The 24,667-nt window shown below is 43.2% G+C and overlaps 1 protein-coding gene across 3 annotated transcripts; it reads left to right on the forward strand.

Moving 5' to 3' along the window:
* Positions 1–1,436: 1,436 nt before the first annotated feature.
* LOC139373219 (MAGUK p55 subfamily member 4-like) lies at positions 1,437–24,523 on the forward strand. 3 transcript variants are annotated; one of them, XM_071113444.1, is made up of 17 exons: positions 1,437–1,646; positions 15,001–15,077; positions 15,203–15,324; positions 15,518–15,595; positions 15,728–15,811; positions 15,964–16,095; positions 19,239–19,320; positions 19,420–19,505; positions 19,636–19,707; positions 19,925–20,193; positions 20,341–20,352; positions 21,784–21,827; positions 22,223–22,440; positions 22,677–22,757; positions 22,934–23,027; positions 23,441–23,575; positions 23,772–24,523. In XM_071113444.1, exons 1-14 carry the CDS (start codon positions 1,546–1,548, stop codon positions 22,695–22,697), a joined length of 1,398 nt encoding a protein of 465 aa, XP_070969545.1. In that variant the 5' UTR covers positions 1,437–1,545; the 3' UTR covers positions 22,698–22,757; positions 22,934–23,027; positions 23,441–23,575; positions 23,772–24,523. The 3 variants fall into 3 exon arrangements, with proteins under 3 accessions (XP_070969545.1, XP_070969547.1, XP_070969548.1); XM_071113446.1 differs by lacking the exon at positions 1,437–1,646 and adding an exon at positions 13,971–14,350 and having other exon boundaries at positions 14,998–15,077; XM_071113447.1 differs by lacking the exon at positions 1,437–1,646 and adding an exon at positions 13,971–14,350.
* Positions 24,524–24,667: the final 144 nt, after the last annotated feature.

Raw genomic sequence — 24,667 nt, forward strand, 5'->3', positions numbered from 1 at the left:
TCTCTGTTGGCGCCGGACAGTATTTGATACACTGCCGATTTTGCAGGTTTTCCTACTTACCAAGCATGTAGAGGTCTGTAATTGTTATCATAGATACACTTCAACTCTGAGAGATGGAATCTAAAACAAGTCATGCAATGAAATGCTAATTAATTACTTAAAAATCATACAATGTGATTTTCTGGATTTTGTTTTAGATTCCGTCTCTCACAGTTGAAGTGTATCTATGATAAAAATTACAGACCTCTACATGCTTTGTAAGTAGGAAACACTGCCGATTTTGCAGTTTATCAAATACTTGTTCTCCCCACTGTATGTGTCTGTTACTTGAACTCTGTGAAGCATTTATTTGGGCTGCAATTTCTGAGGCTGGTAACTCGAATGGACTCTAATCCTCTGTAGCAGAGGTAACTCTGGGTCTTCCTTCCCTGTGGCGGTCCTCGTGAGAGCCGGTTTCATCATAGCGCTTGATGGTTTTTGCGACTGCGCTTGTAGGAATGTGAAAGTTATTGACCTTTTCTGGATTGATGTACCTTCATGTCTTAAAGTAGTAATGTACTGTTGTTTCTCTTTGCTTATTTGAGCAGTTCTTCCCATGATATGGACTTGGTATTGTACCAAATAGGGCTATCTTGTGTATACCACCCCTACCTTGTCACAAGACAACTGATTGGCTCAAACATATTAAGAAGAAAATAAATTCCACAAAATAACTTTTAACAAGGCACACCTGTTAATTGAAATTAATTCCAGGTGACTACCAAAATAAGCTGGTTGAGAGAATGCCATGAGTGTGCAAAGCTGTCGTCAAGGCAAAGGGTGGCTACTTTGAAGAATCTCAAATTTAAAATACATTTTGATTTTTTTAAACAATTTGTTGTAAACTACATGATTGCAAATGTGTTATTTCATATTTTTGATGTCTTCACTATTATTCTACAATGAAGAAAATAGTAAAAATAAAGAAAAACACTGGAATGAGTAGGTGTGTCCTAACTTTTGACTGGTACTGTATATATATTATTTCTCATTTTTAAAGGGTTTTATATGGTGTCAAAGTTCAGGGACAGCATTACCACCATAATTCGGGAATGATCGACTAACTATTGGGAAATGGAACCAGAGAGGAAGCTTGTGTAACCTTTCTCACACCACTACAGTATTCATTTCAACAGACCCTGTTGAGAAATGCCCAGTTGATTATGCTAGTAGTCTTGTAGAACTGGTATTGACGGTCAATTTGAGGTTGACTCATTGATATGCATGCTCAGAGTGAAAGAGCTGTGAACTCACCTGTGGTGACTCATGTCTACCACAGCCTTTCCTAGTGTGTTAGTACGCACCACAGCATTTAAGGCAGCCATTGTTCAAAATGTGTTCATACGTACAGTACAAAGCGAGGGGGTGTAACATGCACAGAAGTAGACCAGGAGGTTGATCTCAGAATCTATTAATGACTAGGATCCTTCCACACAGAGTCCAAACCTAAAGTCACTGTGTCCTGATTGTGACAGTGGAGTGCAGTTTGCACCGTAGGAACCAGTGATGGCATCAGTGAAGCTAGAAGAACGCAGTCAAACACTGGAGCTGAATGTCAACATTAATGATGAAGAAGAGGGGGGAGATTGGGAAATCTGTTTATCATGGTAAGAGCAGGTTCTATCTGTCTATACGTTATCTTCACAAGTTAGACCTCCATAAGTTATGACCCAGTCTATTGCTAGGTTGAAATCTGCAGTTCTGACATTACATGTCCTTGATGAACTCCAGACTGCACAGCAAAGCTTGTTGTTCATTGCAACTTCCCACTGTGCATGAAAAGTTTATTGTTTTATGATGAACTGTTTCAATGACAAGTTAGATGTTATTTCGTTCTACTAAGACTAACTTTTTGACACTAGTATTGCCAGCATGTTTTATTCACTGGGCTGTCTGGAGTGATCAGAGAGTAGACTAAAGAAATGAAGTAGACAAACCGCCATAGTTTAGAAGTTCTATGAAATGAGACCTACAAGACATGAGACCTACAACGGCTGTGGGCTACACTAGTTCATTTAGCAGACAAGATTTGCTTAGAATTCCATGACATTATTTTATATTATATTATATTTTATATTAAAAAATATTAAAAAATGTATATTAAAATATTAAAATAAACAAAAGCACTCACAAACTTCTACAGATGCACAATCGAGAGCATCCTGGCGGGCTGTATCACCGCCTGGTATGGCAACTGCTCCGCCCACAACCGTAAGGCTCTCCAGAGGGTAGTGAGGTCTGCACAACGCATCACCGGGGGCAAACTACCTGCCCTCCAGGACACCTACACCACCCGATGTCACAGGAAGGCCATAAAGATCATCAAGGACATCAACCACCCGAGCCACTGCCTGTTCACCCCGCTATCATCCAGAAGGCGAGGTCAGTACAGGTGCATCAAAGCTGGGACCGAGAGACTGAAAAACAGCTTCTATCTCAAGGCCATCAGACTGTTAAACAGCCACCACTAACACTGAGTGGCTGCTGCCAACACACTGACACTGACTCAACTCCAGCCACTTTAATAATGGGAATTGATGGGAAATGATGTAAATATATCACTAGCCACTTTAAACAATGCTACCTTATATAATGTTACTTACCCTACATTATTCATCTCATATGCATACGTATATACTGTACTCTATATCATCGACTGTATCCTTATGTAATACATGTATCACTAGCCACTTTAAACTATGCCACTTTGTTTACATACTCATCTCATTTGTACATACTGTACTCGATACCATCTACTGTATCTTGCCTATGCCGCTCTGTACCATCGCTCATTCATATATCCTTATGTACATATTCTTTATCCCCTTACACTGTGTACAAGACAGTAGTTTTGGAATTGTTAGTTAGATTACTTGTTATTACTGCATTGTCGGAACTAGAAGCACAAGCATTTCGCTACACTCGCATTAACATCTGCTAACCATGTGTATGTGACAAATAAAATTTGATTTGATTTATTATTTTACAGTATGAGGAATACAATTGGACAGAGCTGAATAAAATAGAAAGGATATTTTCTCCAAACAAGTTCCAAGGAAGTGTGCACGTGGCTATTTTGTGTTGAGCGGTTAACAAAAAAACAGGTCCTCCTGTATGCTTAATTTAGAGTTAGTTATGCAACTTTAGTCGTGATACAAATGTTGGGCTATATGTTTTGATTTTCAATACATTCCAAGGCTGCATGACGCAACTCTGATGATGATCTTGTGATGGCTGCACCCACTTCATCAGTCTCTCATTCACAAGCACTTGATAATATTCTCCCTTGTGTAGCCATAATGCCCCCCTAAAAAATCCATGCCTTTTGAGGCCAAGGTGGCTCTTGGGTTGAATATAACAATTCTAATTTCCTTCTTCCGGCTTCCGAAGCACCTCTCACTCCCATGGCTCTATCAGATATCTAAATTCTTATTAGCCAATGCTTGTCACGTGATCGGGTCCTTCTCACAGGAATATCAACTAAGAGGTAGGCTACAAGTGAAGACAGACACATCGGGGACGCAACTGCACCCGTCCCTCTTATCGAATTCCAAGGCCCATATTGGCTTTTCGTCAGCCAACAAGATAAGTAGGCCTAATGAACAGCAAAAGTGCTAGCTTATGTCAATCTACTATCCCCCATAATACAAAAGTTAATACAGTTGAAGTCGGAAGTTTACATACACCTTAGCCAAATATATTTCAACCTCATTTTTCACAATTCCTGACATTTAATCATTGAACAAATTCCCTGTCTTAAGTCAGTTAGGATCACCACTTTATTTTAAGAATGTGAAATGTCAGAATAATAGTAGAAATAATTATTTATTTCAGCTTTTATTTCTTTCATCACATTCCCAGTGGGTCAGAAGTTTATATACACTCAATTAGTATTTGGTAGCATTGCCTTCAATTGTTTAACTTGGGTCAAATGTTTGGGTAGCCTTCCACAAGCTTCCCACAATAAGTTGGGTGAATTTTGGCCCATTCCTCCTGATGGAGCTGGTGTAACTGAGTCAGGTTTGTAGGCCTCCTTGCTTACACACGCTTTTTCAGTTCTGCCCACACATTTTCTATGGGATTGAGGTCAGGGCTTTGTGATGACCACTCCAATACCTTCACTTTGTTGTCCTTAAGCCAACTTTGGAAGTATGCTTGGGGTCATTTTCCATTTGGAAGACCCATTTACGACCAAGCTTTAACTTCCTGACTGATGTCTTGAGAGGTTGCTTCAATATATCCACATACTTTTCTTTCATCATGATGCCATCTATTTTGTAAAGTGCACCAGTCCCTCCTGCAGCAAAGCACCCCCACAACATGATGTTGCCACCCGCATGCTTCACGGTTGGGATGGTGTTCTTCGGCTTGCAAGCCTCCCCCTTTTTCCTCCAAACATAACGATGGTCATTATGGCCAAATAGATCTATTTTGTTTCATCAGACCAGAGGACATTTCTCCAAAAAGTACAATCTTTGTCCCCATGTGCAGTTGCAAACCGTAGTCTGGCTTTTTTATGGCGGTTTTGGAGCAGTGGCTTCTTCCTTGCTGAGTGGCCTTTTAGGTTCTGTCGATATAGGACTCGTTTTACTGTGGATATAGATACTTTTGTACCTTTTTCCGCCAGCATCTTCACAAGGTCCTTTGCTGTAGTTCTGGGAATGATTTGCACTTTTCGCACCAAAGTACGAGACAGAACGCATCTCCTTTCTGAGCGGTATGACGGCTGCGTGGTCCCATGGTGTTTATACTTGCGTACTATTGTTTGTACAGATGAATGTGGTACCTTCAGGCGTTTGGAAATTGCTCCCAAGGATGAACTAGACTTGTGGAGGTCTACAGTTTTTTTTCTGAGGTCTTGGCTGATTTCTTTTGATTTTCCCATTATGTCAAGCAAAGAGGCACCGAGTTTGAAGCTAGGCCTTGAAATACATGCACAGGTACATCTCCAATTGACTCAAATTATGTCAATTAGCCCATCAGAAGCTTCTAAAGCCATGACATCATTTTCTGAAATTTTCCATGTTTCATGAGCTGAAACAAAAGATCCCAGAAATGTTCCATTTGCACTAAAAGCATATTTCTCTCAAATGTTGTGCACAAATTTGTTTACATCCCTGGTTGTGAGCATTTCTCCTTTGCCAAGATAATCCATCCACCTGACAGGTGTGGCATATCAAGAAGCTGATTAAACAGCATGGTCATAAAACAGGTGCACTTTGTACTGGAGACAATAAAAGGCCACTCTAAAATGTGCAGTTTTGTCACACAACACAATCCAACAGATATGTTGTGTGACAAGGTGGAAGGTGACGCGGTGGTCCTTTGTGGGTAAATTTTGTCATCAAACTTTGTCATCAAAGTCTGGCATTCTCTGGATTTCTGGTGCTTTCAAGACAACTGGGAACTCTGAATGAACAATGTTGAATCGTGTGATCTTCAGGTCAGAGCTCTAGAATGAGGCCAGAGTTCCCGACTTGGAATCCGGAGTTGGATGACCATTCAAAACATATTTTCCCAGTCAGAGCAAAAGTTGTCTTGAGCTCACTAAAGTCTGAGATTTCCCAGTTTCCAGTTGTTTTGAAAGCGGCAGAAGTCATGCTGGATTGACAGCATGGCCAATGTTGAATGTTTATCCTTAAAAGAGACGGCTTGGTTGGGTTGTGTATCGGAGGACTCATGACTTTCAACCTTTGTCTCTCCTGAGCCCGTACGGGAGTTGTAGCGATGAGACAAGATAGTAGCTACTTAACAATTGGATACCACGAAAAAGGGGGAAAAATTCAAAAACATTTTTTAACATTTTTATAAAAAATGAAAGAGACCCTTAAACCCAGACTTGGAACACACTTCCACTCCACTGAATAGCTGGCTAGGGATTGTTTTGCAATGCTTGCAGTTAGCCACTGATTCCTTCCAAACAACTCATTGTTTAATTAGCGATTTCCAACTTGTTGTGTAATGTTTTTGTCCAATGGCCGATGAGCACTAATAAGTTTTATCTATAATTTCTCTTCATCATTTCTCTTCATATGACAAGGATTCATGATGATGGCTGATAGCTTGCTAGCTAAGATTTTGAAAGTATGATGTTGACACAATCTTTTCCAAGCCAGTTGGAAAAGCATTCCAGGTGAAGCTGGTTTAGAGAATGCCAAGAGTGTGCAAAGCTGTCATCAAGGCAAAGGGCGGCTATTTGAAGAATTTCAAATATTAAATATATTTTCAATTGTTTAACACTTTTTTTGGTTACTGTTACAGATACAGTTATCCTGTGTGTGTATCCTGTGTGTGTGTGTTTCTTTTCTCTCATTCTCCCCTCACAGGTGAAAATCATCACTCCCCAATCAGTCAACAATCAACCCATCAATCAGAAGACACACCTCCTGTTTCCTACCCTATCACAGTTCCTTCCCCATGGTTTAAAAACCCCATCATTTGTTTGTTCAAGAGCTCAATCTCTTTGTAATGCCATGTTGGTAGATTTCAGTAGCTCAATCTTTGTAATGCCATGTTGGTAGATAGCTGTTCTTTGTAGATTTCAGGAGAGCTCAATCTTTGTAAATGCCATGTATGTAGATCTCTCTCTTTGTGTATTAATTAACCTCTTCTTTTGTTTGAGCACCTCCAAATCACTTTGTCATCTCCTGTGAGTATTGTTTTTGCTTATGGTGTTTGCTGGTGGGAAAAGGGGAAACCAAGACAAGTCGCCCATGGGCATACACTACCCGTAGGTAAACTTTGTTAAAACACACTAGTTAGAACTGGGCGGACCACCCACTGTATTTTTGGTTAGTTAGTTAGCTGTTGTTGAAATAGGCTAGTCTAGCTTAGGGGTGTTTTGAATACTTATTGTTTCTTTCCTTGGGTCCAGCTCAGCCCCTTTTCCTGCATCCCTCCATTACCGTGTGTTTAGAAATAAACCCTGAGTTTGACGGTATTATTTCGGTTGTCGTGGGTATTTCGTTCACTTTTTTACTTTGTCACTATTATAATTTACATGAGTTATGTTACGGGTCTCACTACCATCCCCCCTAGACTGTTGGGCCAAAAGGGATTCGTAACATAAGTGGAGCCTCATCCGGGATCTGTCTTTACTGACACCCATGCCGCTCATGTAGATTGTTGAAGTGGTATAGTTCAGTGTTGAGCGTCATAGCTGAAGTAGCATTAGTGTTTGCTATTTTCGTTGGCTCTTGTGAAGTAGTGTAAGATGGCTACTTTTGATTTGAAGTCCTTTTTGGATAATCCTTCGTGGGAGGTTTTTGATAAATGTCGTAGAGTTGATTTAATGACCTTGGCTGACCATTACTCAATATCGATTCCGCAGAGTGTAGTTAAGGCGGAGGTTAAACAGCTAGTGTTAAATGTATTGTTGGAAGAGCAGGTGCTTGTGTTACCGCTGCCTGAGGATACTAACCCTGTAGGGGATGTTGCTGCTCCTGTAAGCCCATTGGTGTCTGATAATGAGGGCGAGGCTAAAACACCAGCCACATTGTCCCATTTTGATCCACTCTCCCCACTGTCAAACGGTGATGCCAGGAGGGATGTCCGTTTAGCACAGTTCCAACTAGAGGTGGAAGAGAGAGCCCAAATTAGGCGAGAGACTCTCCAGTTGGAGATGTGTAAAATTGAGGCAGAAAGAGAACAGCGGCATTTAGATTTGGAGATGGGTAAAATTGAGGCAGAAAGAGAACAGCGGCATTTAGATTTGGAGATGGGTAAAATTGAGGCAGAAAAAGAACAGCGGCATTTAGATTTGGAGATGTGTAAAATTGAGGCAGAAAAAGAACGAGAACGAGAACAGAGGCAGATGACGTTTAAAATGCGCCAGATGGAACTGGAGGCAGAGACAGCGAGGCTAGCCTTCGTTCCTGCTGTCACTGTTAGTGAGTCGTCCTCACCAGCTGTGTCCTCAAACACGTTTGACATTAGTAGGCAGATAGCCTTAGTACCTTTGTTCAGAGAGTCGGAGGTTGACTCCTATTTTTGTGTATTTGAGCGTATAGCCGTAGCATTGAAGTGGCCTGAAGAGGTATGGTGCCTATTACTTCAGTGTAAATTAACTGGTAAAGCCCAAGAGGTTTTGTCAGCGCTACCTCTAGAGGACAGTTTGAATTATGAAGTGGTCAAAGCTACTGTTCTTCGTGCCTATGAGCTTGTGCCTGAGGCATACCGACAGAGATTTAGGTCTCATAGAAAGTCTTCTAGTAAGACTTATGTGGAATTTGCTAGAGACAAGGGAAATCTGTTTGATAAATGGCATGCTGCTAGTAAGGTAACTGATTTCAACTCTCTCCGGGAGTTAATCTTGTTGGAAGAATTTAAAAATTGCTTACCCGAACGCATTGTAGTTTACCTAAACGAACAGAAAGTATCCTCCCTGGCAGAAGCGTCTGTGTTGGCAGACGAGTTTGTGTTGACGCACAAGAGTGTGTTTTCGGCTCAAACTGAGAGTAGAACCACTGAGTTTCCTACCTTTAGCCCTAGTCGACCAGCAGTAGTATATCAAGCACGCCAGAAGAATGAGCGTTCCTGTTTCTATTGTCATAAAGTGGGACATATGATTAATGATTGCTTCCTGCTTAAACGCAAACGAGGGATGCCTCTTCGTGCCAAGCCACCAACAGGTGTTGCTCTAATTCGTACGGTTGTGAGGTCTACAACAAAACAGGTGCCTCAGAGTAACTGTAGTTTGAAAGACCCAGTCCCCGACCGTAGTTATGAACCATTCATTTCCGATGGGTTTGTGTCCCTAACGAATGACGAAGCGTCTCAGCGTCCGGTTAAAATCCTTAGAGATACTGGTGCGGCGCAGTCGTTTATATTGTCTGATGTGTTGCCCTTATCTGATGATACATACTGTGGTTCCAGTGTGTTAGTGCAGGGTATTGAAATGGGTTTTGTCCCAGTGCCGTTGCACTTTGTGAAAGTACACTGAGTTAATCAGTGGAATATTCAGAGTGGGGGTACGTCCTAAGTTGCCAGTGAAAGGTGTGACCTTTATAATGGGTAACGATATTGCCGGAGGAAAGGTAGTACCCGTATTGGAAGTATTGGATAAAAGTGACCACTCTCTCTCGAATGAGTTGGCACAGAGTTATCTACATGTGTTCCCCGCTTGTGCTGTCACTCGTGCTCAGGCACTACAAGAGGGTGACGTGATAGATTTGTCGAACACTGTTCTGTTCAAAGAGGATGATCAAGAGGATGGATTGTGTGATACCTCTGAGAAGCTGATCACCTCTGACAAACAGCCCAGGAAAGAATCAAAGAACGTTGAACTTATTGCTGATGCAATACAGTTACCAGTCACTCGTGAGCAGCTGATTGCTAACCAAAAGGTTGACAACAAACTTGTTAAATGTTTTTCTAGTGTTGTCTCGTTAGAAGAGGTGAAGAAGAAGAATGTGGCTTACTTCATTGATGGTAATCTCCTCATGCGTAAATGGAAATCCCATGTTGACGCGGGTGGAGATTGGAATGCTGTTTACCAAATAGTAATTCCTACAGCCTTTCGACAAAATGTGTTATCCCTTGCTCATGATCACCAGTGGTCTGGTCATTTAGGAATTACAAAGACGTATGATCGGATCCTTCGACATTTCTTTTGGCCGGGTTTAAAACAAGATGTGGCTCAGTTCTGTCGGACATGCCACACCTGTCAGATAACAGGAAAACCAAATCAGGTTATTCCTCCCGCTCCTCTTTGTCCCATACCTGTAATAGGTGAACCATTTGAGCATGTGGTGGTTGATTGTGTCGGACCGTTACCGAAGACAAAATCGGGTAACCAGTTTTTGTTAACGATAATGTGTATGGCTACAAGATACCCCGAGGCTATTCCTCTGAGAAGGATTACAGCTCCGATAGTGAGTAAAGCCTTAATAAAATTCTTCACGACATTCGGGTTACCTAAGGTGGTACAAAGCGATCAAGGTACCAATTTCCTATCCAAGCTCTTCAAGCAGGTGTTGAAATCCTTATCAATTACGCACCGTGTATCAAGCGCCTATCACCCAGAGTCTCAGGGTGCGCTTGAAAGATGGCATCAGACACTGAAGTCTATGCTACGTAAATATTGTTTGGAATCTGAGAAAGATTGGGATGAGGGAGTTCCTCTAGTTTTGTTTGCTGCTCGTGAAACTGTGCAGGAGTCCCTAGGTTTCAGCCCGGCTGAACTAGTGTTTGGTCACACAGTAAGAGGACCAATGAAAGTCCTTAAAGAACAGTTCTTGTCCCAAGAGTTGTGTACCAGAGATGAGAATGTGTTGGACTATGTTAGTCGCTTTCGTGAGCGCCTACACCAAGCTTGTGCTCTTGCAAAGGAAGCTCTGTCTTCCTCACAGAGGAGCATGAAAAGACACTATGATAAAGAGGCTGTTTCTCGTCCACTACAGCCAGGTGACCAAGTACTGGTGTTATTACCTGTTCCAGGATCTTCACTGTCAGCTTGTTTCTCTGGTCCTTATTTAATTGAAAAGAAAATAAGTGAAACTGACTATGTGCTTCAAACTCCTGATAGACAACGCCAATCTCGTGTGTGTCACATTAACATGTTGAAAGCTTACCACACCCGACCCATCACACAGTTAGATAGTTCAAAAACTGAGGAAGGTACTGCTGTCTCCTCTGCTACTACTGCTATGATAGTGGACTGTCAAATTGATGATGTTGATGGCTTGGAGTTGCGCAATACTCAACAGCAGTGTGTTAGATTGCCCAACTCAGAAATGCTGCTGTCTATCCAGTCAGGTCTGGTTCATTTAACGGATGGACAGGCTAAAGATATTGTGAGGCTACTACACAGTTTTCCATGTTTCTTTAATGACGTTCCTACTCGCACAAATGTGTTGGAACATGACATTAATGTTGGAAATGCTACTCCTATCAAGCAACACCCATATCGTATCAACACTTCCAAGAGGAAGATAATGAGGGATGAGGTGAGATATTTGTTGGAGAATGACCTGGCTAAGCCAAGTTCAAGCCCTTGGAGTTCTCCTTGCATTCTGGTTCCTAAACCTGATGGTACGTCCAGGTTATGTACGGATTATCGAAAGGTAAATTCTGTCACAATGCCAGATTCGTTCCCGTTACCCAGACTGGATGACTGTATCGATACTATTGGTGCTGCTAAGTATGTAACCAAGTTGGACCTCTTAAAAGGTTACTGGCAGGTTCCGTTAACTTCACGTGCTTCTGAGATTTCTGCTTTTGTGACCCCAGACAACTTCCTTCAGTACTCAGTCATGGCTTTTGGGATGCGAAATGCACCAGCCACTTTCCAACGACTGGTTAACTCCGTATTAGCTGGCGTTCCTAATTGTAGTGCATACCTTGATGACCTAGTGATTTATTCGTCTGAGTGGTCAGATCATGTTGACTTGCTAAGGGTAGTATGTGAACGGTTGGCAGCTGCTTCTCTAACCCTGAACTTGGCAAAGTGCGAGTTTGGGAAGGCTACTGTTACCTATCTCGATAAAGAGGTTGGCCATGGACAGGTGCGCCCTGTTGATGCCAAGGTCTTGGCTATAACTGCATTCCCTGCACCTACCACTAGACGAGAGCTACGCCGCTTTTTAGGGATGGTTGGCTACTACCGTAGCTTCTGTAAAAATTTCTCTGCGGTAGTTGCTCCATTGACTGATTTGCTCAGTCCGGCAAGACCATTTGTGTTGTCCCCTGATTGTAAGAGAGCTTTTGAATCAGCGAAAGCACTCTTATGTAGTACCCCTGTACTTGCTGCTCCGGATTTTGAACAACCGTTCAAGCTTGAGGTAGATGCTAGTGCCAGAGGTGCTGGTGCTGTTCTACTGCAGCAGGACAAGAGTGGAGTGGATCATCCCGTTTGTTATTTTTCACGTAAATTTAATAAATGTCAAACAAACTATGCGACAATAGAACAAGAAGCTCTTGCTTTGTTGTTGGCTCTGCAATACTTCGAAGTATACATTGGTTCCAGTGCCCTACCAGTGATTGTGTATACTGACCATAACCCCTTAGTTTTTCTCCACCGAATGTACAACCAGAACCAGCGCCTTATGCGTTGGGCGTTGATTGTACAAAATTATAATTTGGAGATCCGCCACAAAAAGGGTTCTGATAATGTGTTGGCAGATGCTTTGTCTCGTGTGTAAAAATGATTTTTGTAAGGTTGACTTTGTTATTGTGCGTATTCATTGAAATACTGTAGTCGCAACCCCTGGGGTTGCTCTTTTAAGGGTGGGAGTGTTACGGATACAGTTATCCTGTGTGTGTATCCTGTGTGTGTGTGTTTCTTTTCTCTCATTCTCCCCTCACAGGTGAAAATCATCACTCCCCAATCAGTCAACAATCAACCCATCAATCAGAAGACACACCTCCTGTTTCCTACCCTATCACAGTTCCTTCCCCATGGTTTAAAAACCCCATCATTTGTTTGTTCAAGAGCTCAATCTCTTTGTAATGCCATGTTGGTAGATTTCAGTAGCTCAATCTTTGTAATGCCATGTTGGTAGATAGCTGTTCTTTGTAGATTTCAGGAGAGCTCAATCTTTGTAAATGCCATGTATGTAGATCTCTCTCTTTGTGTATTAATTAACCTCTTCTTTTGTTTGAGCACCTCCAAATCACTTTGTCATCTCCTGTGAGTATTGTTTTTGCTTATGGTGTTTGCTGGTGGGAAAAGGGGAAACCAAGACAAGTCGCCCATGGGCATACACTACCCGTAGGTAAACTTTGTTAAAACACACTAGTTAGAACTGGGCGGACCACCCACTGTATTTTTGGTTAGTTAGTTAGCTGTTGTTGAAATAGGCTAGTCTAGCTTAGGGGTGTTTTGAATACTTATTGTTTCTTTCCTTGGGTCCAGCTCAGCCCCTTTTCCTGCATCCCCCCATTACCGTGTGTTTAGAAATAAACCCTGAGTTTGACGGTATTATTTCGGTTGTCGTGGTTATTTCATTCACTTTTACTTTGTCACTATTATAATTTACATGAGTTATGTTACGGGTCTCACTACCATCCCCCCTAGACTGTTTGGCCAAAAGGGATTCGTAACAGTTACTACATGATTCCATATGTGTTATTTCATATGTTTGATGTCTTCACTATTATTCTACAATGTAGAATATAGCAAACATAAAGAAAAACCCTGGAATGAGTTGGTGTGTCCAAACTTTTGACTGGTACTGTGTGTGTGTGTGTGTGTGTGTGTGTAAAATTAGCTATCTAGCTAAATCTGGTGCAATGGAATGTTGTACACGATCCCTTACAAATAAACGTGGTAATAATAATGCTTTGGTTTTAACAGTCACATTAGAGGTCAAAGATGACTATTTCGTAAATATCTCTAGTGCTGCTGATAATCCTCTAGCTTTGACCTATTTCTCTTCCTAAAAAGCTACCCAGACGGAGGGTAAATTAATGACAATACAAAAATAAGAATTTTAAAGCCAAAGCTTTTTACAGTGCAGCAAGATAATCTTAGGTTAAAGTTCATCTCTAAAATCAATTCTGGATTGTCCTCAACATGAAATCACATTTTTCCCTGGCAGATTACTTCAAAAATCACCATCGGCCACCAGTTTCTGATCAAATAAGTCTAATAAGTCCACAGCAAGACGAGTGTGCGACAGACTTCCATGATCATTTGTATGGTTAGAGAAGCAAAAGTAGTTGTAGGGTACTAAAGTATATAATGACATCATCATGTTCTGTCCCCATCTCCTCCAGCTGTTGGGAGCTCAATACAGAGATGTGTTTAATTACACACTGTGGGATATCCCCTCTTTTCCCTCTATTCAACACAGGGTAGCTGTGTGGCCATGGTTGCGTCCCAAATGCACCCTATTCCCTATATAGGGCACAACTGTTGACCAGAGCCCTCCAGGGCCCATAGGGCTCTGGTCAAAAGTAGTGCACTGTATAGGGAAAAGGGTGCCATTTAGGACACAAGCTTTATCGGGCCACGGTCTGGCGGGTTTTATAAGCAGAAAGAGTTGAAGCTTTGGGAGCAGAGCTGTAGCATAGCCTTGGACAGGCCAGCAGCAGGTTGGACATGCTTCTGTCAATTCCGGAGAGAGAGAGACAACGGCTCACTTGCCCAGGATTAACTGGGATAGAGAGAGGATTACGCTCTTCTCTCCTTTCTTTCCGTCTCGCTACGTAGTAAAAGCACAGACCTGTTACCAGCAGATCCCCTGGGGATTCTCACTCTGCGGCAAAAATCGGTGAACTGTATTATACAGATGACAAATCCTCCTCTGGAGCTAAATATTAAGGGTTGAGGAAGCGGGTCAAAGGGACTGCAAGAAAGGAGACCACAGAGGTAAGTAGTGCGCACGCAGGAATGTGTGTTAAGTCTTTTATAGTTGGCACGAGCCCAGATACAGTAGACTCTCACTCTGACCGTTTTCAGGATTTTCATTGTTTTCCCATCAAGGGGATCCACTGTTTTTAATCCAAGTATTACTACATATTAGAGTCAATTTGACGCACCCATCCGTCAAGTAACATGATGAAAAATCCTCATACTTCGTTTTAAGATGTAATACTACCAGTATTGTTGTTTTCTTTCTGTTGAATGGGTGACATTGACCCACACAGGGACATGGTAGCACGTAGAATACGGAATTAGAAGAGACTGTGCTTAAGTGTGCCATTGACCTTTGAACCCTGAGTTTATTTCACACTCAGGGCATTTAAATTAGCCCTAGGGCTTTTAATGTGTGACAGTTATTAACACCCCATTGACATCCATCATAGCAGAACTGATGACTATGTACTATACATGGAGTCTTATTAATCAGGATTAATGTTATGTTATTGTTATCTAAAATGTGTACAAAGATTAGATGTTATCATTCAGCTTTTAGATGAACTATTAAGCGAGATTCTTAAAAAAAAAAAAAATGTATTACATTTTTCTTTGTTAATTTCTCTCTTTCCAATGTCTGGGTTGGGGTGAATTTCCAGCAGTCAGTGCTGGGTGATCACCATGAGGCAGGCTGTGGAAGCCGAGAGCGTGATGTCGTCCCCTAGACCGAGTGACCATGGTCAGTAATAGAAAACAGCCTCTCTCTCAACTAGCTGATGGCAATGCACTTCTCTCCTGTATGTTGTGATAATCCTATGGTTGTTCATCTTTACGATTTACGTTTTTGTTGCTGTTGTCCTCCAGGCCTAAGGCAGATCCTGTCTGACGTGGTAGAGGAGGTGAAACATTCCATCAATAAGGAAATCAACGGAGCAAAGCTCCTAAACAGCCTCCTCAACGCCCCCTGGCTTAAGTCTCTGCTCCAAGTTAGTCTGGGAGTCTAGTTTGTGATATACTCTCATCTGGGGTTTAGAAAAGCTGTATTTCACTATATCTCTACGTTCTCTCAGTCTCTGCTCCACCCAGTGAGTGGAGGGTGTCTTTGACTTGTGTTTGTCCATACTCTTGTCTTGTTCTCGGTGTAGGTTTTAACCTTTTCTCTGTCTCTGCACCACCCAGGTGTATGAGTGTCTGCAGCAACACCAGAGAGAGCCAGCTGCTCCCTTCCTACCGTACACAACACAGCTCATCCAACAGGTAGGACCTTTCCCTCTACTGCTTTGCCTCCTTCCCTCTTTGGCTTGTCAGAAGTGTCAGTGGTGTCAGTCCTGTCCTGTGTCCACTCTGCTGCTGTCTGTGTTCCAACCCGTCTTTCTGCTTCTCTTCTAGATTCTGGCTGACCTGAGAACAGTTCGGAACACTTCTGCTGAGGCCAGGGAGCTTTACAGTCTCCTCAGAGGACCACATTTCCAGGTGAGAGATCCTGAGGCAACAAGGGCTCCTATGATCCTAACCTTTGTATCTGTTGTTGCAGTAACTAAGGTCTTCTGGGTTGTGTGAGTTATTTATGTGTGTTGAGTCCGCCTGAATGAATGAATGTACTTAATTGCTGTGCTCTGTCCTAGGCTCTGACATCAGCCCATGATACGGTGGCCCAGAAGGACTATAACCCTGTGCTGCCTCCTATCCCTGACAACCTCTCTGACGATGAGGAGGCCATGAGGATAGTCTGTCTGGTGAAGAACAAGCAGCAGCTGGTGAGTCGTGGATTGGATACAACGGAACGTTTTTATTGCAAGGTTACAGAAATGTTGTACTTTATGCACACCGCATGCAAAGCATCAACTCCTGAGGACCTGACAGAAGCTGTAAGAAAGAGCAGATGATTCTTTCGTAACATGTCCTGCGTTTGATTGTTAAATTGTGTGACAGATGACTTCAATCAGAGTAATAGTAGTAGAGATGGTTTTAATACTTCAACATTTCAGGATGGCTTATGATTAGTGTCACGATGGGTCAGTTTTGGACACCAAAATATACAATTTCCAGTCACTCAATTTGAACACAAAATGTTTTCCTATAGTTATTAAGCTGTATATACTCGGAAGCTCCTACCCATCCACATCTGACATTGCGACCTCTTTTGGAACCCATTTGGAACAAATCTAAATCCAATCCTGGTGCCAGACAGTTTTAGCAGTATCCTGTGTACCCAGATCCCTATTTCAGGGCTATAGAGGTATCTGTGGTCTCAGACAGAGGTAATCTTGTCTAGCCCTGTCTCTCCCCCTGAAAGAGGAGCTCGGGAGGGGGTATCCGCAGTCGCTGGGATACCCTGAGGAAGATGACCCGCCGAAGGCTGATCCACGGTGGGGCCAGGGCTGTGGAGGGCCCCTGGCACGGTGTGGGGGCTCTGGGGGACGTAGTGCCCGGGGAGCGACCAGTCATGCCCAGCACAAGGAGAGTCAGCTACCCACCAGCTGAATTGCTATCTTCTGCGGGTCCACCACCCCTGGGCAAGCCCCGCGCTCTGCCACATTTTAAGCCAATGAGTAACTGCAGAACGTACCAGACTGATGCACTCTGGAAAGAAGAAGGTCTTAATCGCTCTGCCCCCTCGGTCTGTAGCTCTGTCCTGATTGGTAAGAACTACAGTTGAAAAGACCCTGAAAACAATATGATGCAATACTGTATCTACTGCCATGAGTTGTACAGTGCTGTACACTGCAATACATATAAGTTCAGTACATTATAATACAACACAATGGAACTTCTACTCTAATTCAGGCTAATAGATTACCTTTTCCAACCTCTCTCTCCTCCCTGCTTCTGGAGATAATGTGATCGAGGAGCTAGACAGCGACGAAGACAGAGAGTCAGCCAACACCCTGTCCCCTCTCCCACACCACAATCCACCCCTCCAGCCCCGGACTCTCACCCCTCCCTGCATGGCTGCATTCCATCTCTCCATGGGTAACTACCACCATTCCCCTGGAACTCCTCCGCGGTTCCGGAGCTACAGCGTCAGTCCCCGGGTGCGCACGGCTCCCCCCAGCCCCATGCAGCATCGGCGGGTAGATGAGATGCCTCTCAACCCCCCTGTGGAGCTGGCTAAGCAGAAGAGCCTGGATGAGTTGAGGTCCACAGTGCAGCAGGCTGCCAGCTCTATGGAGCGCAGCACCAATGATGTCCGGCTGCTGGGGCAGAAGATGGCCGCCGCCACAGAGCGCATGTCTGAGAGTGTCCAGGAGAATGCCCAGGCCCTGACACTGCTGGCCCAGGTGGTGAGCAGACTGCAGACACTCATCGCTGCCAGCAGGGCGGTAGCAGATACACCGGAACCACACAGAGGAACCAGCAGCAGTAGCCTGCCAGTCAACATATCAGCCAGGGTACAAGAACACACAGCCAGCAGCTTGAAGACTCAGACGTCCCTTTCACACCAGTCCAGAGTATGCTCCCTGTACACCTCTTCCTCCTCCTCCAGCTCCTTCACTGGCTCTATGGATGGCATATCCACATCCCAGGGGAAGATCTCTCAGCCTCGGTCCCCAGCCTGTAATGGGTCACCCAAAGCAGGGTTGAAGACCAGGGTTCCGCCTATGTCTCCCAAAAAGCATGTTGGTGCTTCCCCCACATCTCAAAAGAAGCATGTGGAGCCCCAGCAACCCCACCTCTACAACAGCCTCTCAACACCTCCACCACCTGCCCCACCCGCCCCCAACCACAACAAGACTGGCTGCTGCTCCAGCTCCAGCCAGGGAAGAAGAGGAAGTGAACCAGCCAGGAGGACAGTGGTGCTCTGGTATCTTCAGGAGATCTTTTATTCCTCTGCTTCAGGGAATGGTCCTCTCCTCAAGATTCCCTCAGAGATCTCGGCTTCAAAAGGCATTTAACCTTCTGTTATCTTCGTCACCATCATGTCGCCCCCCCATTCATCCCACAGTTGTTATGTGTTGGCTATGTTCATTGTTGCGTTTCCATCCTCAAGCCGTCCGTCTGTGTTTCATGCTACTCTGTTTCCCGAATGTCATCTGTTATTTTCACATTATTTCATTTTGTAATTGTAAATAAAGCATGTCCATTATTCCTTGATGACTCATGATGTTTTCATCTCATATCACATGACACCCTCCCTAACCTGTAATTGGCCAAATGTGTCACTGTTGCTGTTCCACCCCAGCGATAATTCTCAGTTTGCATTGAGCTCCAAAAGTATTTGGACAGTGACACATTTGTTGTTGTTTTGACTTTGTACTCCAGCACTTTGGATTTGAAATGATACAATGAGGTTGAAGTGCAGACTGTCAGCTTTAATTTGAGGGTATTTTCATCCATATCGGGTGAATCGTTTAGAAATGACAGCAGTTTTTGCACATTCACTTTTGTGTATTAAAGTAGTAAAAAGTTAAGTATTTGGTCCCAAATTCATAGCACGCAATGACTACATCAAGCTTGTGAGTCTAAACATATGTTGGATGCATTTCCTGTTTGTAATGTTTGTGTTTCATATTATTTTGTGCCCAATAGAAGAATGGTAAATAATGTATTGTGTCATTTTGGAGTCACTATTATTGTAAATAAGAATATGTTTTTAAACACTTCTACATTAATGTGGATGCTACCATGATTAATGATAATCCTGAATGAATCATGAATAATGATGAGTGAGAAAGTTAGATGCACAACTATGGTATTTGTGCATTTGCAAATTTAAGCTGACAGTCTGCACTTTAACCTTATAATCATTGCATCATTTAAAAACCAAAGTGCTGGAGTACAGAGCCAAAGCAACTAAACATTTGCCAAAGTTCCAATACTTTTGGAGCTCACTCTGTGTGAGAGCTACAGGAAAAGGTTTTAACCCTGGATTCATGTCCCCTCTCTGTCTCTCTCTTAGGGAGCCACGATAAAGCGAAATGGGATAACAGGGGAGATCTTTGTGGCACGGATGATCCATGGAGGACTGGCAGACCGTGGCGGTGAGACCACCTCTCTCTCTCTCTCTCTCTCTCTCTCTCTCACTCTGCCTTTAATCTGTTTCTTCTTTCTCATTTGTGCCCTCCCCCCTCTCCCTCTAGGTCTGCTGCATGCAGGGGACAGGATCACAGAGGTGAATGGCTACTCTGTAGATGGCCTGGAGCCTGAGCAGGTCATTGAGACACTGGTGAGTAGCAGGACACTGCCTGGCTGCCCAAACATGCACACATTTCACACAGTCAACACAGATAGTGTCTGTAGTACATCTTTATCCACCAGTGATGTACATGGGTGTTTATCTGTCTTTGGACCCACAGGCCCGGTCTCAAGGCACTCTCGTGTCCAAAGTGGTTTCCATCACAGATAGACCAGTCAGCAACCAGACGATAGTGAGTAATGGCATGTTTACCGACTTACCCTTCCCTGATAACAGTATCAGACAAGTCATGTAAGCTGATTGAACCATAATGGCACCAAAACCAAAGTCTTTCTCTTGACAATAGGAGGTTACTATTACCAAGAAAACCTATGGCTCAGTTCCTGTCTTCAGTGTTGTAGTAAAGATATTTTCATTGCATTGTCCTTGTGTCTTGTTATCTGTTGTAGTGTGTCTCCTGGTGTCCCAGCTGTATGTGCTTGTCATGGCAGACTACAGTCCCCAGCAGGACCCGGCCATTCCCTGCGCCGAGGCAGGTATGGACTTCAGGAAGGGAGACCTGCTGGAGATCGTGGACCAGTCAGACACCCTCTGGTGGCAGGCCAAGAAATTATCCTGCACCTCGGCCTGCGCTGGACTTATCCCCTCCACCAACCTGCTCAGGAGGAAACAGAAAGAGTTCTGGTGGTCTCAGCCCTACCAGCCTACATCAAACCCTGTGAGTAGAGTTCCCTACTCATCTTTACATCTGGCTTTTCAGCTCTTGTAGACCAAATTATAAGCAGCTGGTAACAATTATTACTGTATATCCATAACAGTAATACACATGCCAATGATCTTATTCCTCTTGCTTACCTGAATTGAGCACTGTGAATGAAGATAAGAACTATGATCCTTTTTTATGGTGCCAGTTCTCAATTTGAGGCAGTTATTGTTACACTACATGACCAAAAGTACAGTATGTGTACACCTGCTTGTCGAACATCTCATTCCAAAATCATGGACATTATATGGAGTTGGTCTCCCCTTTGCTGCTATAACATCCTCCACTCTTCTGGGAATGCTTTCCACTAGATGTTGGAACATTACTGTGGGGACTTGCTTCCATTCAGCCACAAGAGCATTAGTGAGGTCGGGGACTGATGTTGGGCTCGCAATCGGCGTTCCAATTCATCCCAAAGGTGTTCAATAGGATTGAGGTCAGGTCTTTGTGCAGGCCAGTCAAGTTCTTCCACACCGATCTTGAACAACCATTTCTGTATGGACCTGACTTTCTGCAAGGGGGTATTGTCATGGTGAAACAGGAAAGGGCCTTCTCCAAACTGTTGTCACAAAGTTGGAAGCACAGAACCATCTAGAATGTCATTGTATGCTGTAGCGTTAAGATTTCCCTTCACTGGAGTTAAGGGGCATAGCCCGAACAATGAAAAGCAGCCCCAGACCAATATTCCTTATCCACCAAACTTTACAGTTGGCACTATGCATTGGAGCAGGTAGCGTTCTCCTGGCATCTGCCAAACCCAGATTTGTCTGTCAGAGTCCAATTTTTTTATTTTTTTTATTTTACCTTTATTTAACTAGGCAAGTCAGTTAAGAACAAATTCTTATTTTCAATGACGGCCTAGGAACAGTGGGTTAACTGCCTGTTCAGGGGCAGAACGACAGATTTGTACCTTGTCAGCTCGGGGGTTTGAACTTGCAACCTTCCGGTTACTATATAGCGGCGAGCTTTACAGCTGACGCGTTGCATTGCGCATGGTGATCTTAGGCTTGTGTGCAGCTGCTCAGCCTTGGAAACTAATTTCCTGAAGCTCCCAACGAACAATTCTTCTGCTGACATTTCTTCCAGAGGCAGTTTGGAACTTGGTAGTGTGTGTTACAACAGAAGACAGGCGATTTTTATGAGCTACGCTCTTCAGCACTAGGGGATCCCGTTCTATGAACTTGTGTGGTCTAACACTTTGCGGCACGTTGTTGCTCCTAGACGTTTCCACTTCACAGTAACATCACTCACAGTTGACTGGGGCAGCTCTAGCAGGGCAGAAATTTGATGAACTGACTTGTTGGAAAGGTGGCACCCTATGAAGGTGCCACGTTGAAAGTAACGGAACTCTTCAGTAAGGCCATTCTACTGCTAATGTTTGTCTATGGAGATTGCATGGCTGTGTGCTCCATTTTATATATCTGTCAGCAACAGATGTGGCTGAAATAGACAAATCCACTCATTTGAAAGGGTGTCCACGTACTTTTGTATATCTAGTGCATTTTATTATTGACTTTGCACTGACCTGTCATACTTGGCTCTTTCAGATAAAGACCTGATGGCCATTGATGAAAAGTCTGATGAAGCTGGTAAGATTTCCCGAATTTCCTCTACAATGAATCATATTGTTTCACTCATTTGTTTACTTCAAGATTTGGTGGATTTTTTTGTATGTTTTTGTTCTATTTTCTAAGAGATGAGGAAGATTTTTAATCTTTTAGGTAAGTCTTTGTTGAAGTAAGTTCTTCATGTAGCCTGTGGTATACAAAATACAGTATCACTCAACTATAACACTGTTTACTTTATTTCAATCATTTCTGAATTACAATTTGGAATGTGAGAGGAGCTAAGAGTAGGTGAACATAACTTGCTCTACTGAGCTCTCCTTTGATCTCAATTAGAATAAATTCCAACACCATGTCTAGTGACATACACATTCATCCCATTATCATGCTCTCCCCCTCCCTTTTCCCCCCGCTCCTAGAGGAGGGTGAGTTCAGCACTAACATCGAGGGGATCTATCTAACTGGGTTCAGACGTAGCCTGCGTCTGTGCCGGCGCCAGTCCCTAAGCACAGGTTCCAGTCAGCAGTCCTGCTACACCCGCTGCTCCGGCAGCTGCTACAGTGCCCTCAACAACCCATACGAAGAGGTGGTACGATACCAGTGCAACCCACAGGACAAGCACCGCCTGATCACCCTGGTGGGTAATTCATCAGTCTGGCACTAACCAGCTACACAAATAGATTGGCACAAGATTCAAATATGTATTGACTGTCATGAGTACGTGCTAACACGTAAATGGTTCTGTGGCCAATAATGCATTATGATTCATGCTGTCACTGTTTTTGTACATGGGCAGTGTGCCTCTACTTGTATTGGCGCAGAATATGTGTGACGACATGACAGAGACCTCACAAGTGTGTTCTTCTCTCTCAGGTCCCTCTGGCATTGGAGTGAACGAACTTCACAGGCGGTTAATCGAAATCAATCCAGTGACCTTTCAAGGGGCCGTGCCTCGTAAGTAAACCACCTAACCTCTGTGAACCTGCCAGTCTATTTGACTTTCTTCCATTGTTGACATGGATACAATCAATGTCTTGTTTGATGTCGTCCTATGATGTCTTGATATGATGATATGACGTCTTGTCTTCTTCCTATGATGTCATCTGAAATATTTGTCCTTCCTGCTCCAGACTCAACACGAGCCGCTAAGAGCCATGAGGAGTCTGATAAAGAGTATCACTTCATCAACAGAGAACTGTTTGAGAACATGGTTTACAACAACAAGTAGGTACTCACTGAATAACAGCTTATCACTTTCCTCTCACAAACACATGAATGGGGACAAAGAGGATTAAGTAAGTTAATAACATTGATGTGGACCACCTGATATTAAGCCAGGGTTTTGTGTTGCGTTTGTTTTAAACCATGTTTCTGGAAAATGGGGAGTACAAAGGTCATTTCTACAGCACAAGCTTTGACGCTGTGAAGGATGTTTTGAACAGTGGAAGGATCTGTGTCATCGAAATCAAGCCTCATGTGGGTCCTGCTGGGGTTCTTCCCCAGTGGGGCTTCATCATTGACTTGGCCCTATTGTGGAGTTAGCTCTGTGTTGACCTCAGTTGCATCTTGGCCAGGTCTTCATTGAAAATGAGAATTAGTTCTCAATTGACCCATGTATGATGACTGTCCCGTTTTAGGCCATCCAGTCAGTGAGGACACATGAGCTCAAGGCCTACATGATCTATGTGAAGCCGCCCACCGCAGAACAAATGAAGGAGACCAGAAAGGACACTCAGATCACCACAAATGACTATGTCAACATCCCTTTCTAAGTAAGCACTCTTATGGTTTTATTATCATTTCTCCTTTTTTTTATTGACCAGGAAGTCGCTCACGGTTTGAACCTCTTTTTTCCAAAGATACCTGGTAATAATATGCCATCCCTATGGTGATCAAATGGTTGAAATACTGACCATTATGCCATAGTTAAGATAGTGACCAACTGTCATGTTATTCTGTTCCCAACAGGAGGAAGACTTCCAGGAGATTGAGGAGACAGAACTGCTAGTTCTTCGAAAATGTGATGGTGAACGACAGGCTGCAAGACTCCTGTGTTCAGCTACTGAAGGCTGTGAGGAGGGCTCAGGACGAGACACAGTGGGTTCCTGCCAACTAGATACGACCCACAGAGGAGTTTTGATGAGAAATGAGGAGAGGAGAGGAGAGAACATAAAAGGATCACAAACAGGGCATCGTAAAAGAGGGAATGGAGAACAACATGGATGTGGAGTGGCTGTCACCTTTGGCTGCTACTTCTGAAGATGCCCTCTGCTCTTCAGTGGAATTTGTTTTAGATTGGATTTCTTGTTTTGTTTTGTTTAGTGTGAGTTTGAGAGACTCATACAGATACTGTCCATGTGTCTGCTTGAATCTGTTGTTGACTAATTTGCCTATTCAAGGCTATGATGGCGCTGGATTAAACCAAAAATTATGTCTGTTTTTCTCTGAAATTGTGTGCATAGTTGGAGATAATGTATTGATGTGCTACATAGGTATGCTATCAGAGGTTGTAGGTTAACTTCTCATCTTTCGTTTACAATCAGAGCAAATAATTGTCCATGCTGAATTTCTGTATTTTCTTCATGTTTTTATTTGATTTAATAAAATGAATGTTAATGCCAAAGAACGTATATTCAAGTGCTCTAGATTGGTACGGTGTTTCAGTAGGAAGGTGAGCAAGTTAGTGGAGTTGTGTGCTCACCATTTAACACAATGTTTTCATAGTCTGTAATCCCAGGCTATTATTATACATAAAAAAAATTGTGTAACATAATGGGATATGGAATAATGGTAAAATATGTGATGTAAAATTGTATAAAAATACAATTGTATGTGTGAACGCGTGTTATTTAATATGTGCTTGT

The sequence above is a fragment of the Oncorhynchus clarkii genome, chromosome 18 (assembly GCF_045791955.1).
Source record: "Oncorhynchus clarkii lewisi isolate Uvic-CL-2024 chromosome 18, UVic_Ocla_1.0, whole genome shotgun sequence".
Classification (NCBI taxonomy): Eukaryota; Metazoa; Chordata; class Actinopteri; order Salmoniformes; family Salmonidae; genus Oncorhynchus; species Oncorhynchus clarkii.

Excerpts from the sequence above, each read along its gene's own strand:
- LOC139373219 (XM_071113444.1), top strand. The coding sequence starts at position 1,546 with ATGGCATCAGTGAAGCTAGAAGAACGCAGTCAAACACTGGAGCTGAAT. Across the intron at positions 1,647-15,000 it reads TGGGAAATCTGTTTATCATG|TCAGTGCTGGGTGATCACCA; the intron begins GTAAGAGCAGGT and ends AATTTCCAGCAG. Across the intron at positions 15,078-15,202 it reads CCCTAGACCGAGTGACCATG|GCCTAAGGCAGATCCTGTCT; the intron begins GTCAGTAATAGA and ends GTTGTCCTCCAG.